This window comes from Camelus ferus, chromosome 5 (genome assembly GCF_009834535.1).
Source record: "Camelus ferus isolate YT-003-E chromosome 5, BCGSAC_Cfer_1.0, whole genome shotgun sequence".
Taxonomy (NCBI): domain Eukaryota; kingdom Metazoa; phylum Chordata; class Mammalia; order Artiodactyla; family Camelidae; genus Camelus; species Camelus ferus.
This window is the reverse complement of record NC_045700.1, coordinates 5,273,757-5,288,296: the sequence shown is the minus strand read 5'-3', so window position 1 is coordinate 5,288,296 and position 14,540 is coordinate 5,273,757. Positions and strand designations below refer to the sequence as shown.

Below are 14,540 nucleotides of genomic sequence, written 5' to 3'. Positions count from 1 at the left end.
TGCAAAATTTATACCATCATTGCTGTCATCAAGTTGGACTGAAAATTCTGTAAGTATTCTTTTAAATGTTTGTCAGTGCCACAGGTTAGCTGAACTATTCTACTGTCACTTAAGGATATTTTTTCATGTATTACTTGATGTATCAAAAGTCAAATGTCCTATTTCCGTGCATGATAGGGAAATAGTTCTTTATATGTCCTCTTCCTTTGCCACAAAATATGCCCTTAAAATATGACACCCATAAGGCATTTGCATTAATATTTATATAACAATTAAGAAATTGGATGATAATTTTATTTCTTTTTCTTTCTTTTAACATATTTAAAGGGCTTATCCATATGTTCAGCATGAGTTACTTTTTATCTACACTTTGAGGTGGGAGTCAAAGTTCATTTTTCTTTCCATACAGATATCCATTTGTACCAGCAACAGTTATTGGAACGATTATTATATCTCCATTGAATTGCCTTTGCACCTGTTTGAAATGCAGTTAATTGTATAAGGGGGGGGTCTATTCCAAGACTTTCTGTTGAATGGCCCATCTATCCTTACCGAAATACCACGTGGTTCTGATTATGGCAGATTTATAGTAGGTCCTGAAAGACTTGATATCAGAGAGTATAGGTCCTCAGAATTTATTCTTCTTTTTCAAGACAGTTTTGTCTCCTTTAGGTCTTCTGCATCTCCTAATTCTAAAATGAGTATCCCCAAACACATATTTTTTCTCCCAATTAAAATTCATTCACTGGGACTAGTTGTGCTTCTGCCCCTAGATGAAAACTTTCTGAAAATATTTGTGCAATTATGAGGCACTATGGTAAGAAACTGACACAGCCAAATTATATAATAATGAAAACTGTGAGCTTATTTTAATATTAAGATTCCTGCCTTCACCGACACAGTCCTGGTTTCCAAACACTTTTTAGAATCAGCTTGTCAATTTCTGCAAAAAGAGCTTGCTGGGATTGGAACTGGGATTGGGGTTGCACTGAATCTATAGATAATTTGGGAGAAATTGTCACCTTAACACTTAGTCTTCTAATCCAAGCTTTTGCTCTTAGACTCCCTCTACTCTCATACTCTCCAGGGAACTGACTTGTTCCACCTGTCCTGAGTCAGCTTGTACATGTGGTTCTGCCAATCGGTTTACCAGGCCACGAACTCCTGGGGTGGCCTTCTAGCTCAAAGATAGAAGTGTCTGGCCAGGGTTGGGCAGCTGACTAGAGCAGAGTTGTGATAGAAATCAGACCCCCTGACCTGCAGTGATTAATCAAACATGTAGTATGGTAGGTAAAATAATAGCCTCCCAAAGATGCCCACACGCTAACCCCTGGAACCTTACAAGACGAAAAGGAATTTGCAAATGCAGTTAAGTGTGTGGACTTTGAGACAGGGAAATTAACCTGGATTATCCAGGTGGGCCTAGTTTAATCACGTGTGTCCTTAAAAGCAGAGAATCTTTCCCCACTTGGTCACAGAAATGAGATGAACAAAGAAGGAAAGGAGATTTAAATCCTGAGAGGGACTTACCCTGCATTGCTGGCTTCTTAAGGATGGAGAAAGAAGCCAAGACACAGGGGATGTGGGTGGCATGGAAGCTGGGAACAGCTGTCAGCTGATAGCAGCAGGAAAAAAGGATCTCAGTCCTACAACCGCAAGGAACTGTTTTGCCAACAACCCAGATGAGCAAGGACATGGATTCTCCCCCAGATTCTGCAGAAGAGAAAGCATCCTGACTGGTACCTGATGAGATTCACACTGGTTGGGTCACCCACAGGACAGGAAGACGATCCACATAGGGTCTTTATGTTTGTGGTGATTTGTTATAGCAACAACAGAACACGAATTCAGATACATACTGGAGGGCACACAGAACCAAGGGAATAGCTGAAGGAGCAGACTTGGGGTGGGGACATTCCAGAACCTCGAGGGGCTTCCACGGGTGACTGGACTCCACGTGCACTCAGTGTCTGCACAGCTGCACGCAAGTCTCCCATTCATGTGAAAGAATCCACTCTTCCAGTGGGCCTCACACCCATCCCAGGGGTCAGGGGACAGGGCCATGTGTGGGTCAAAATTCCACTCGGGGTTATGGAGACAAGGGGTCCCTGACAGGAAGGACCATGGATCAGCCAAAACACCAGATGCTCCCTATGATGTTTAATCATGGTTCTTCTACAAAAAAACATTTGAACAATGGTTCTTTTTTTTTTTAACTGAAGTATAGTCAGTTTACAGTGTTGTGTCAATTTCTGGTGTACAGCATAGTGTTTCAGTCACACATATACATGCATATATTCCTTTTCATATTGTTTTTCATTATAGGTTACTATAAGATATTGAATATAGCCACCTGTACTATACAGAAGAAACTTGTTTATCTATTTTATATATAGTAGTTAGTAGCTGCAAATCTCGAACTCCCATTTTATCCCTTCCCACTCTGTTCTCCGTGGTAACCATGAGTTTGTATTCTATGCCTGTGAGTCTGTTTTTGTTTTGTAAATAAGTTCATTTGTGTCTTTTTTCTTTTTTTTTCTTTTTTAAGATTCCACATATGGGTGATATCATATGGTATTTTTCTTTCTCTTTCTGGCTTACTTCACTTAGAATGATGATCTCCAGGTCCATCCATGTCACTGCAAATGGCATTATTTTATTATTTTTTATGGCTGAGTAGCATTCCATTGTATAAATATACCACAACTTCTGCCAGTGGGCATTTAGGTTGTTTCTGCGTCTTGGCTATTGTACAAACTATAGTTCTTGACTGAGATTTCCATGGCCACACATGCCTGGGAGTAAAAATGTTGTCATAGTAATGGTCACAAATTATTAGTTCTTTTCTTTTAAAAATTGTTTTTGTCTTTTGTGTGTGGGGGGGTAATTAAGTTTGTTTGTTTGTTTGTTTATTTAATGGAGGTACTGGGGATTGAACCCAGGACCTCCTGCATGTTAAGTACACGCTCTACCCCTGAGCTGTACCCTCCCACAAATTATTCGTCCTTTTACTCTGTCTCCACCTCTCTGCAGGGAAGTTTTATTATTTTTTTGTGATGCTCCCTGACAGTGGTGATGGACCTGTTTTGTTGGGCTCCGCATACCTGGCCTCTGTGGAGAGCTCGTCACTCAGTCCACTGGTAGAGTGCGTGGCCCATCTTCCTGTCTGCTCCAGGGGGCGTGAGCCATTGTCTTCTCCTCTGGTTGCTAGGGTACTCTCTCCTGTCCCTGCTGATACGACAAAGACAGTAACCTCGCCTCTGATGTGGGCACACTCACCTCTTATCTGGCAGCCACTCTCGGGGGTACAGTCCAGGACACTGGCATTTTTGGTTTTTTTTTTTTTTACTATGGAAACTGCTTACAGCCATATTTAGTGGTTCCTTGACATCGCAACTTTCCACAAAGTGAAAGAACTTGCTTTCTGCCTTTTGTGTTCATCTCTATCCTTTGGGTAAGTTTTATGCAAATACCTCTGGTTGCCTACCAAACAGCCAATCTTCCCTTCTTTCTTTTAAATATTTTTAAATTTAAAAAATCATTATTTTTCCCCGAGTTTTATTGAGACATAGTTGACATGTAGCACTGTGTACTTTTTTTGGAGGGGGTGAGGGGAAGTAACTCGATTTTATTTATTACTATTATTTTTAAATGGAGGTACTGGGGGTTGAACCCAGGACCTTGTGCTTGCTAGGCAAGCGCTCTGTCACTGAGCTATACTCTCTGCCTCAATCTTCCCTTCTTTCTTGAAAATAGTATTTTCAACTTTTAACTAGACACATAGCTGTCAAGGTAAAAGTCTATGTTCCCCAGTTCCCTTGCAGAATGAGAGGGTGGGGACTTCCAGCTTCCCAGCCTCTAGGGATGAAAGGAGAGCTGGAGACTGAGTTCAGTCATGTGGCCAATAGTTTAATTCATCATGCCTAAGTAGTGATCCCCCAACAAAGACTCTGGACACTGAAGTTCAGAGGAGCTTCCTGGTTGGGAACACGTTGATGTGCTGGGTGGGTGGTGCACCCCAGTTCTATGAGGAGAGGGCACGGAAGCTCTGTGCTCCCCCTCAGACCTCGCCCCGTGTGTATCCTTTATAATAAAACTGTAATTGTAAGTATAGTGCTTTCCTGAGTTCTGTGAATCATTCTAGTGAACAAGTGAGCAAATTCATGGGAAACCCCAAATTGGCAGTGAGTCAGCCTGAAGTGTGGGGGTCCTGGGGACCCCTTGAGACTCATGGCTGACACCTAAAGTGAGGGCGGCACTGAGGAGGACTCTCTCTTCAGCCTGTGAGCCTGAGTTAATTCTGGGTGGTTAGTGTGGGCACTGAACTGCAGTCCACTCAGCATTAGACCATTGGGGTGGAAACAGAGTAGATGGCTGGAGCTGGTGCTGCCGGCTTGGATCAGGAGGCAGCAGATGAGACCTGGCAGAGTGGAAGACAGTACTCTGGATGCTTACAGATCTCCAGCCATCTGATCAACTCTGCATTGTCTACCTCCAGACTTTGCACTTTAACTTGACAGCTTTCAGCTGCCACAATCCAACTCACTCAAGTTACTGTGAATTTATCAAAAAGTTACTTGTGGTGCTAAAGAAGATGGGTGTTCATGCCGTGTCATGAAGAGTGGGCTGCAGAAGAAAGTCCATGAGGCTCCTAGTCAATTCCAGAGACTGAGCTGGCTGGTTGTCCCGCTTGCTCAGAGGTATTTGTCCATCTGCCACCCTGTGCCTGGTGAATTGACCTTTCCCTGTTTCTGCTTCCCCAGGCTGCCCCTGACTGCCGGTTGCCTCTGGGAACCCCATGCTTCTCTTTTTTTGTCCATGACTTCAGCCCATTTCTGGTTCAGTTTTCTTAGGGCTTAGAGCCCGGAGGCTCAGGCTTTTCAGCTTCTGCTCCTTCTAATCTCTACATCACTTTCCAATTCTGGGGAGAACTGAGAAGGTTGGTTAATTGCATTCCTTCTAGTTTGGACGGAGCTTTCCTTTCAGACAGCTTACAGAATAGCTGCCCTAGGATCAGATGCCATCTTACTCTTGATGTATTAGTTAGCTATTGCTGCATAACAAATCACCACAAACTCAGCAGCTTAGACCAGCACACACTGATTATCTCACAGTTTCTGTGGGTCAGGAGCCCTGGCATGTCTTAGCTCCATCCTCTGCTCAGGGTCTCACAGGTTACAATTAAGATGTCAGCTGGACCAGGTTCTCATCTGGAAGCTCAACTAAGGAAGAATCAGTTTCCAGGCTCACTCAGGTTGGCAGAACTCATTTCCTTGCTATTTAGGACTGAGGGTCCAGCCTCCTGCAGGTGTGCATTTGGAGGCCACCCTCAACTCCTAGAGGTTGTCTGCAGTTCCTACAGGCCACCCCCAGTTGCTTGCCATCTGACACATGGCTGCCTCCTCAGGTCAGCTAGGGGAGTGTCTAGACTGAGTCTCACAGCCTGACAGTCTTTTATAATGTAACATGGTCAAGGAAGTGACATTTCATCACCTTCGCCATAGTCTATGGATTAGAGGAAAGCCCCAGGTCCTGGCATATTCAAGGGAAAGGAATTATACAAGGGCATGAATACCAAGAGGGGGATCACAGAGGGGCATCCTGGAGTCTGTCCACTGTACCTAGATAGGTCCACTTGGGCTAGGGACAGTGGTATTGAATGTGGTGCCTAGAGGAGACAGATTGTGAGTCTGGCCTGGGTACCAGACCAAATAAAGGTAACAAAAACAACAGATGTGGGCAAACTCAAGAGCTTCATACTCCTTGTGTGTGTAGCTCATTTAATCTACACAATAAGATTGAGGTAAGTAACAGTACTCTCATTTTATAGATGAGTTAAGTGTAAGGGACTAAGTTTCCTTGGCTGGGGAATTGGGCCAGAAGGAGTATGTGGACTCAGAGGAACCACAGAGGCAATATTATTAGACCACCAGGCTCCAACTGAGAACCATCTGGGTTCAGTGGCAGAGGCCAGCGAGATGTCATCAACACTTGCAGACCACCCACTGACATTTGAGTAACCACCACTTGCATTGAGAACCTTCCCTCTTCGTTGGCAGAGGACAGTAGTTATTTGTTCCCTAGTCAGCCACTCAGAAGATGTGGTGCCTGATGATGTCTTTGTTCAAGCCATCCAAACTATCTCACATGGACATCATTTTCAAGGACCCAAGATACTAAGGAGCCCCTGCAATTGGCACAGGGGCTTGAATACCTGAGAAGTGTGGAAGGTTCAGCCTAGCTGGGGCACAAGGAGGCTGTCTTCAACCCACTGAGCTAAGTGGATGGGAATCCTAAACTCTAGCAACACAACCATGGGTGAAACGTCTGTTTTCCTTCAAGCATCCACTCTGTGAGGGACTAGAGACATGAGTGAAGAAAGCAAAGACTGTCCCTAGTAACAAAGGAAAATGGAGATTTCATTCATGTACTATGGATGTGTCTATGTTTATACTCAGCAAACATTTATTGAATCCTTCCTCTTGATGGGAGATATAAAGATGAATAATTTCTCTCTCCATCTAGTCCAGGAAGAATACAGGGTAGATAGATCAATGCTAGAACAAAGGTACTGAAGGAATTCCATGGAAGTATCCTGGCAGGTAGAGGAAGGAGAGGAATTCAAGGAAGTCTTCCTGGAGAAGATACATCATTTTCTTCCCAGCTGGGCATTGTAGAACTGAAAGCACTCTGCCATATGACTGCTGAAGGGTGAGGCCAATAGAAGGCATTGTGGCTTGAGCCCTGGAAGCCAAGCCGTGTGGAGAATTGGTGGAAGCTCTTGTTGAGAAAGCATCCAGTGTTTGGAGAGGTAGAAGAAACTCAACTATCACAGCCTTTGATCTAGGGTTAGGGGTTTTGAATATACTCAGAAGTTACTGGAACATCAAGATGGGAAAACAGATTCAGATGAATGCTTTACAAAAAGGACTCTGTGGAGGACAAGTTGGGCGTAGGAAGAGATTGGAGTGGGGGCAGCCCTACTATAATCCAGACAGGAAATAATGAAGGGTTGAACCAAGGCTGCAGAAGCAACAGGAAAGGGGATACGGAGGCACACAGGGTGGGCAATTCTGGGAGATGAAAGAATAAAAACTGACAAGGAAAAAAATCAAAGGCAGAGAGGATATAATGCCATTAACCAAACCATTGACCAAACCCAGAAATCAGGAGGAGAAGTACAAAGGTGGGGCAAATCAATAAAGGTGTTCAATATGTTAAGTCTCAGGGGCTTATAAGAACAAGACATATTTGGGGAACTGTAGGTGTACAACTCAAGACGGGTCCTCATGGGGATACAATTTTGAGTCATTTTTGAGAATGATATTTGGAACTGTGAGAGTGCATTAAAATAGTTTGAGAGAGTACAGCACCGAGAGAGGGCTGGAGCCTAGGAGAGCACTGTACATGTGAGAAAGAGGAGGTATGAAACAGCTTAATAGGGATAAAAGTAGAATCAGGAGAGAATGTGGTTATGGAGGCCAAGGGAAGAACGTTTGAAGGAGGAATTCCTGTCGGTAAACTGGACAAGATGAGAACTAAGCAAGGACCACCGGGTGAAGGTGAGTGTCACTGGCAACTTTAGGGGAGCAGTTTGAGAAGAGTGGCAGGAGCAGAATCGACTACCTAAGGAGAGAGGAGGCTAAAGTATATCACACCAGTTACTTCTAGAAGAAATTTGAGAAGGGAAGTGTGAGAAAGTGGCTTGGGGAAGGAGTATTTGAGACATCCTTGTCGCCATGAGCTACTCCCGTCCGAGCAAGAAACCATCTGTGCACGATAAGAAGAAAGGATTTGAGCTCCTATTTATTTCTTTACATAAAACTCCAGGCCAAAATTACCACCTGGGGAGGGAGGAGGGGGACCTCATGTCTATCATCAGATTCAAATTTTGCTTCAGCCGCTTTGGCTAAGACTTCTACAGCTGTCTAAATGCCAGCTCTCCACTCCAAACAAAACAACAAAACACCACCACCCTCCTCCGCTTCTCCGAAATCTGGAAAAATCGAGCAGGTGCACCGTGCCCGAGTCCGCAGCCCAAAGCCCCGCTCCGAGCCGGCTTTAACCCGGGGATGCTCGGCTCCGGGGCGGGTCTGGACCAAACCGGACAGAGTCGCTCCAGTTCAGCAACCCCGATCCTCCCGCGATGCTCAGGCCCTGCAGTGGCCTCGGCGGGGACAGCAAGTCCCACATACGGCGCCGGGAAGCGAGCAGAGTCAGGAAAACCCTCGGCCCTGCCGCCGGCTACTTCGGCCGTCCACAGTCGGCCTCCATTACCCTTTTCTCGCGCCGCACCTCCCTCCGGAAAATGAAACCTGGTGCCGTCAGCGGAGGCAAAGGGGTGGGAGCTTTCTACTATGCAAGGAGAAAAGGCAGAAGCGACTCCCGACAGCAAAGAGGTGCGGAGACCCAGCCAGGTCGCCGCAACGCCCCGCCCAGGCCCGCCCTCTCGGCGCCAGGGACCACAACTCCCGGAGGCCTCCGCGGCCCCGGGGGCGGGCCCGTCCGCTCTCACCTAACACTGAGCGGTGACTGGCTTCCCCGGAGGAGGGCGGGGCCTACCCCAGCCAATAGGGGAGAGGCTCGTTACGGCAGCGGAAGCAGCGGCGCTGGGCTGAGGGGTGGGGGGCAGAGTGCTAGCGCCTCGGCGGCGGCGGCGGGTCTGGGAGCCCGAGGACGTCGGGTCCACAGGCGGAGAGCGCACGGGAGCGAGCTCGAGGCGGCGCGGCGGCCACTCGGCGCAGCACCCAGGTAATGGCGGGACGGGCGCCCGGGAGGGGAGGGAAGGGGAGGGACGAGGGGGCGGGGCGGGGCGGCCGAGCCGGGCTGCAGCGTCCGTCCCGCTGCGCGTCCCCGGGGAAGGGCAGCGGTGCCCCGTCTCCTGCGGCGCAGACCTGGGCTTTTTCGCGAGCTGAGCACAGCTGTTGGGCCAGCGGCAGGGGCTGGGTGTCCTGCGGCAAGGAAGGGAGAGGCGCCGGGAAGGCAGGGCGGATTCGGGCGTGGGGGCGTGGCGGGCGTGGGCCTTGGCGGGGAAGCGGAGCGGCCGGGGAAGCGCGGGAGGGCGGGCGGGCGGCCCAGGGAGTTTGGCTCCTGAAGCAGTTTAAAGTGACTCTCCACATCCGGGCCCTGCGCCCGCCGCTTTCAGACCCCGATCGAGGCGGGGCCTCCCAGCTCCCCGCCCCTTTCGCCGGCAGCGTTCGTCTTCCTCTGCCATTGGCTCAGCCTCGAGGGGTTTGGGCTGCCCCGGCGAGCCTCGCGCCTGATTGGCTGGCAGTCGGCGGGAGGGTGGGGCGGGATCACCGCGCGCCGGCCACCGCGGATTGGTGCGGGCCCTGGAGTGACGCGCCCGGCGTGGGGCCAATGGGCGGGCGGGGGAGGTAGGGGCAGGTTCCGGGGAAGAGGGCTGGAGCCGAGCGGCGGCCGGGCGGCGGGGGTGAGCGGGGCCGGCGGGGCTGGACAGCGGCGGGCCCGAGGCGCGCTGCGGCGCGAGTCCTCCTGGCGATCTCGGAGCCCAGCGCTGCCACCGAGATGGGTCCTCCGCGGCACCCCCAGCCCGGCGAGGTGGACTCGGGAGGGGCGGGCGGCGGGCGGCGGCTGCAGGTAAAGAGGCACCCTGGTCCTGGGGCTCCTCAGAGCGCCTGACCCGGCCCAGACCCGGAGTCTTACAGACCCGAAGGGTCGGCAGACCTGTGCCCTCGGGTCTCAGCCGGGGGCTTCAGAGTAGGGGTAGGAATCCGGGCGAATCGGAAACATCGGCAGAGCTTAGCTCCTGCGGGAAAAGTGGGGGTCGATTTTAGAGAAGGTGGTGAAGGTCTCGGATCCCTTGGGCTCAGTGGAGGTCTCTGAAGGAGGGTGGTGAGGAGAAATCCGTAAATGAGGCCTGTAAGAAAAGCGTTTGAAAATTCCTTTTGGATCAGGTCTTGATGTGAGGTTCCTGATCCTTCCGTAGGACAGGGCGTCTGCCCGGATTCCTCGTGTGACATACTGATGACAGTTCTGTTCACACTGGTGTGAGGCTTAAGTCTTTCAAACGCACATACCATTTGTCTTGAAACTTTACATAGATACACATGTATTAGTACCTGTCATGTGGCTATTGTCTAGGATGCAATGTCGACTTTTTAGTGTGGCAATCCACAAGTATTATACGGGGTAGGGAGGTCATAGTATCCCTCAGTGCCACATAAACGGTTTAACCATTCGTCGAACCTATGTACTTCAAAAACTTACAGAAGTTAGACCATTTCTGCATTGTATATTGATGACAAGTATTATTTTAGATAAATGATACTGCATTTGCTTTTCTAAGGGGAAATATATAAGATGCTTTAATTTCTCATCACTGATTCCAATCTCAGTATCCAGTAATAACCATATGACTGTGCACTGCAGGTGGAAATGAGTTCTCAGCAGTTTCCTCGGTTAGGAACCCCTTCCACCGGGCTAAGCCAGGCTCCTCCGTCACAGATTGCCAACAGCGGTTCTACAGGATTGATAAACCCAGCTGCTACAGGTGAGATGTGCAATCTTCTCTATTACTTCTTTGCTTCAGAAATGTTGCCAATTTTCTAGTTTAAACATTAGCAAATTCCTTGTGGGGTTTTAGTGAATATTAGGTTATTGAATTTGAAGAAAGAATGTATTACAATTCTAATTTAAATAAGGGTTTTTTTTCCTTCCAGTTTTAACCATTTTATTTACATGTACCAGAGTGTACATGAAACTCACAGCAAAGCATGCCTATAAGAACTGTTTTTTAAAATGTATTAATGTGTTCTTATTTCATTAAGGCCCAGAAGTATAATAATAATGCCATGAGGGAGCGCAAAAGTGTGTAAAGCATAGGTCTTGCGTTTTAGGAGCTTACTGTCTAGGAAAAGATTTTTTTTAAGTATGTACATATGTATGTATGTATATAAATATATATATTTATATACACCCATATTTGCAACTTGATTTTTAGTTGTACAAAATGCTGTAGATCAGAAGTCCTTCAGCTGGTGATGATTTGGCCCCCCAGGGAATATCTGGCAATGTCTAGATACATTTTTGGTTGTCACAGGTAGAGGGTGCTATTGGCATCTGATATTTAGAGGCCCGGGGTACTGCTAAACATCCTGCATCAAACAAGACAGCCCCCCACAGCAAAGTGTCCAGTCCAGTCAGCAGTGCTGCAGTTGAGTTACTCCTTCAAATAATGTGTATATTGTATGCGTCAAGTGGGAAGATGGTATTGCAAAGTGAAATAAAGTACTCCTTTTTCTATTCCTTTTCCTTTACTGCCTGATTCCTGTATTCCTTATGGGAAATGGTACTACCATCTACTCATTGTTCAAACCAGAAATGCAGGCATCATGTTTAATTGTTCTGTCTTTGTTTCTTAGCTCTGAGGTATGGCCCTTTGTCTAATGTTTCAGCCTCATTTTCTGTTGTCTTGCCTCCTTCCTGCCAACTTCATTTTTGCTACAAATTTATTTTAGTTCTCTGTGGACTTGAAGTAACTTTAAGCTCCTTTAGTCTCCTGCTTAATAGTAGCTGCTCATATTTTCTGAATGAATGATAAAAAGTTCCCAATTTTCTTGACCTTGGGACTTTACATAGTCTGGGGTTTTTTGGGTTTTGTGTTTCTGGCTACAATTTTTCTTCTCCCTTTCCACACTTACTTATCTGGCTAATTCTTTGTTCTTCCTTGAGGTTTCATCTCAGATGTCACTTTCTCTGGGAAGTCTTTGCTGACTCCATCATCCACAACAATTCAGGGTAGGACCTCCTCCCAGAGTGAAGGCCAGGACCTGTCCTGTCTGTCTCATGCTCCTTTGTATGTGCTATACTTGCTGCAGTGTAGATGTCAACAAATTCTTACACAGTTCTTTACTTCTTAACAGATATCTTTGACAATAGTTTGGCTTTGATATAAATTCACAGCAGAGTAATTTAAAGGAGCATAACTAAAGAGAATATTTCTGAATATATACTTGCAAGGAGTTACAGTGCTCGTTAAAAAAGGTATTAATTAATAATAATTGCCCTCAGATTTTGTTGAGAAGGAAATCATTAATTTAGACCAAAATTGTCTGTAATTTTACTGCTGAAATGTGTTTTTTTCCTTTCAATTGCTCTTGAAAAGAAAAAGGGTTTCCCAAGTAGTTACTTATCTCTCTATATTTCCTATTGCTCTTATTGGAAGAAGTCTAAGCATGTCAGGATTTCAAGTGTGTGTTCACAGTTCAGACGTATGGATTACAGCCAGTTCTCTTAACTACTGCCTCAAGAGTTTTTTTCTGATAAAAATTAACTGAAAATAAAGAACTCCAAATGTCTGGAAGAAAACAATAAAAGGTTCCAAAAAGAGCTTAATAGGAAATGGTCAGTGTGGTTCTATCTTAATGAAACTGTCAAAAATCAAGGTCTTCCTGGACCAATAGGTTTGGGGAAAAGTTATGAAATTGTCCATTTCCCCTAAAATTTTAATTAGGAGAAAATCTGGACAAGTGGAAAGGTTAAAAATTAATTGATAATGAAAAGACAGAAGTAAAATTGTCTTTATTCACAAACATGATCATGTATGTAGAAAATACTAGAGAATGTTTTAAAAAAGCAATTAGAACTAAGACTGAAATTAGTAAATGTTGCAGGATTAAAGTTCAGTGTATAGGAATCAATTATATTTCTAAATACTAGTCATGAACAGTGAAATTTTTAAAATGTCATTTACAGTAGTATCAAAACAAAAAAACCCCACAAAATACTTAGGAATAAATTGACCGATTATGTGTAAGACCTGGGGTTAGAGAACTATGTAAAACATTTGTTGAGAGAAGTTAAAGACCTAGATAACATGAAAAGATTTATCATGTTCATGGATTGGAAAACTCAGTATTTTCCTTTACCCAAGGGGGTGTATAGATTCTAACAAATCCTAATCAAAATCACATCAGGTACTTTCCTAAAAATTGATAACCTGAATCTAAAATTTATGTGGAAACCAAAGGACCTTAGAATAGCCAAAGTAGTTTAGACAAAGAAGAAAAAGAAAAAAAAGGAGGAGAAGGAAGTGAAGAGGACTCTACTACCTCACTTCAAAACTTACTGTAAAGCTGCACTAATCAGGACAGTCTGATATTGGCATAAATCACTGGCTCATTAGAACCAAGTGGAAGATCCTGAATAAACCCGCACATAATGGTCAGTTGATTTTTGATGAAAGTACATAGATAATTCGATAAGAGATGATAGTTTTCTCAACAGAATAGTGCTAGAACCCCAGCCTATCCATATGAAAAAAAAAAAATGAGCCTTGACTTTTCACCACGCGTGTAAATTAGCTCAAAATGTATCGTTATGGCCCAAATTATAAAACCTAAAATTTCTATTAAAAAAAAGCTAGGTGAAACTGTTTGTAACCTTGGGGTAAGTAAAAATTGCTCAGGGCACAAAAAACACTAACTATAAAGGAAGCAACTAATATGTTGTACTTTATCAAAATTAAAAGTGACTGCTCTTCAAAAGACACCATTAAGAAAAAGGCACACCACAGAATAAGAAGACATTTGTGATAAATGTATCTGCAAAGGACTTACATCTTGAATATACAAAAAACTGTTGTAACTCAATAGTAAAAAGGCAAACGGCCTGGTTTTTTAAAAAAAATCTGAATGGATACTTCACCAAAGATGCTGTATAAAGGCCAGATAAGCACTTAAAAGGTATTCAGCTGTATTAATCCTCAGGGCAATGCAAGTGAAAATCACAGTGCAAATCTGCTACAAGTGGACTAAAATGACCGAAATAAAAAGACTGCCGTTACCAAGTTTTAATGTGTTTGTGGAGCAAGTAGAACCCATACATGGGTGGAAATCCAAAACAACCTAGCCACTTTGGAAAACAGTTTGGCACAGTATCTTAAAAAAAAAAATTAAACAGAAGCTTACCATCCAATCCAGCAATCTCATTCCTAGATATTTACCCAATGAAAATGTGTGTCCTACTTACAAAGACTTCTACTTCAGTGTCTATAGAAACATTATTCATAATAGCCCCAATCTGGAAAGAACCCAAATTTTATCCAGTTTTTTTTTTGCTCACTGGATAAGCAAAGTTTGGTTGATCCGTACAATGGACAATTGGACGACAGTAAAAAGAAACAAACTTCCAGTGTACAGAGTAACATGGAGGAACCTCCAATGCATTATACTAAGAGAAAGAAGCCAGACACAAAGGACTGCATACGGTATGGTTCTGTTTATACGAAATTCCACAAAAGACAAAGCAGTAGTGTGGTTTATAAGGAGTAGGGGTGGGAGGGAGGGGACTGACTGCAGAGAGGCGTGAGAGAGCTTGTCAGAATAACAAAAAATGCTATCATAATGCTGTTGTGTCTTAATACCCAATACATTTGTGAAAATTTAATTTTATCCAAAAAAATAGTAGATTTTATATGTAGCTTGTACTTTGGTCAGTAAAGCCGATGGATTAAAAAATGGACAAAAGATAGGAACATATACTTCACAAAGGAAGATATATACAGATGGCCCATGATC

General features: G+C 45.0%; 1 protein-coding gene across 11 annotated transcripts in view; it reads left to right on the top strand.

Annotated features, from left to right (window-relative positions):
- Nucleotides 1-8,614: 8,614 nt before the first annotated feature.
- Nucleotides 8,615-14,540, top strand: part of SAP130 (Sin3A associated protein 130) — a 72,329-nt gene continuing 66,403 nt past the window's right edge. For 5 of the 11 annotated variants that reach the window (XM_032479239.1, XM_032479237.1, XM_032479238.1 and 2 more), the window contains exons 1-2: nt 9,474-9,600; nt 10,393-10,513. In XM_032479239.1, the coding sequence (XP_032335130.1) occupies nt 9,529-9,600; nt 10,393-10,513 (193 nt within the window). In that variant the 5' untranslated portion in view covers nt 9,474-9,528. Of the gene's footprint in view, nt 8,752-9,413; nt 9,434-9,470; nt 9,601-10,392; nt 10,514-14,540 lie in introns of those variants that run through there. The other 6 variants (XM_032479241.1, XM_032479236.1, XM_032479235.1 and 3 more) reach the window with 5 other exon arrangements.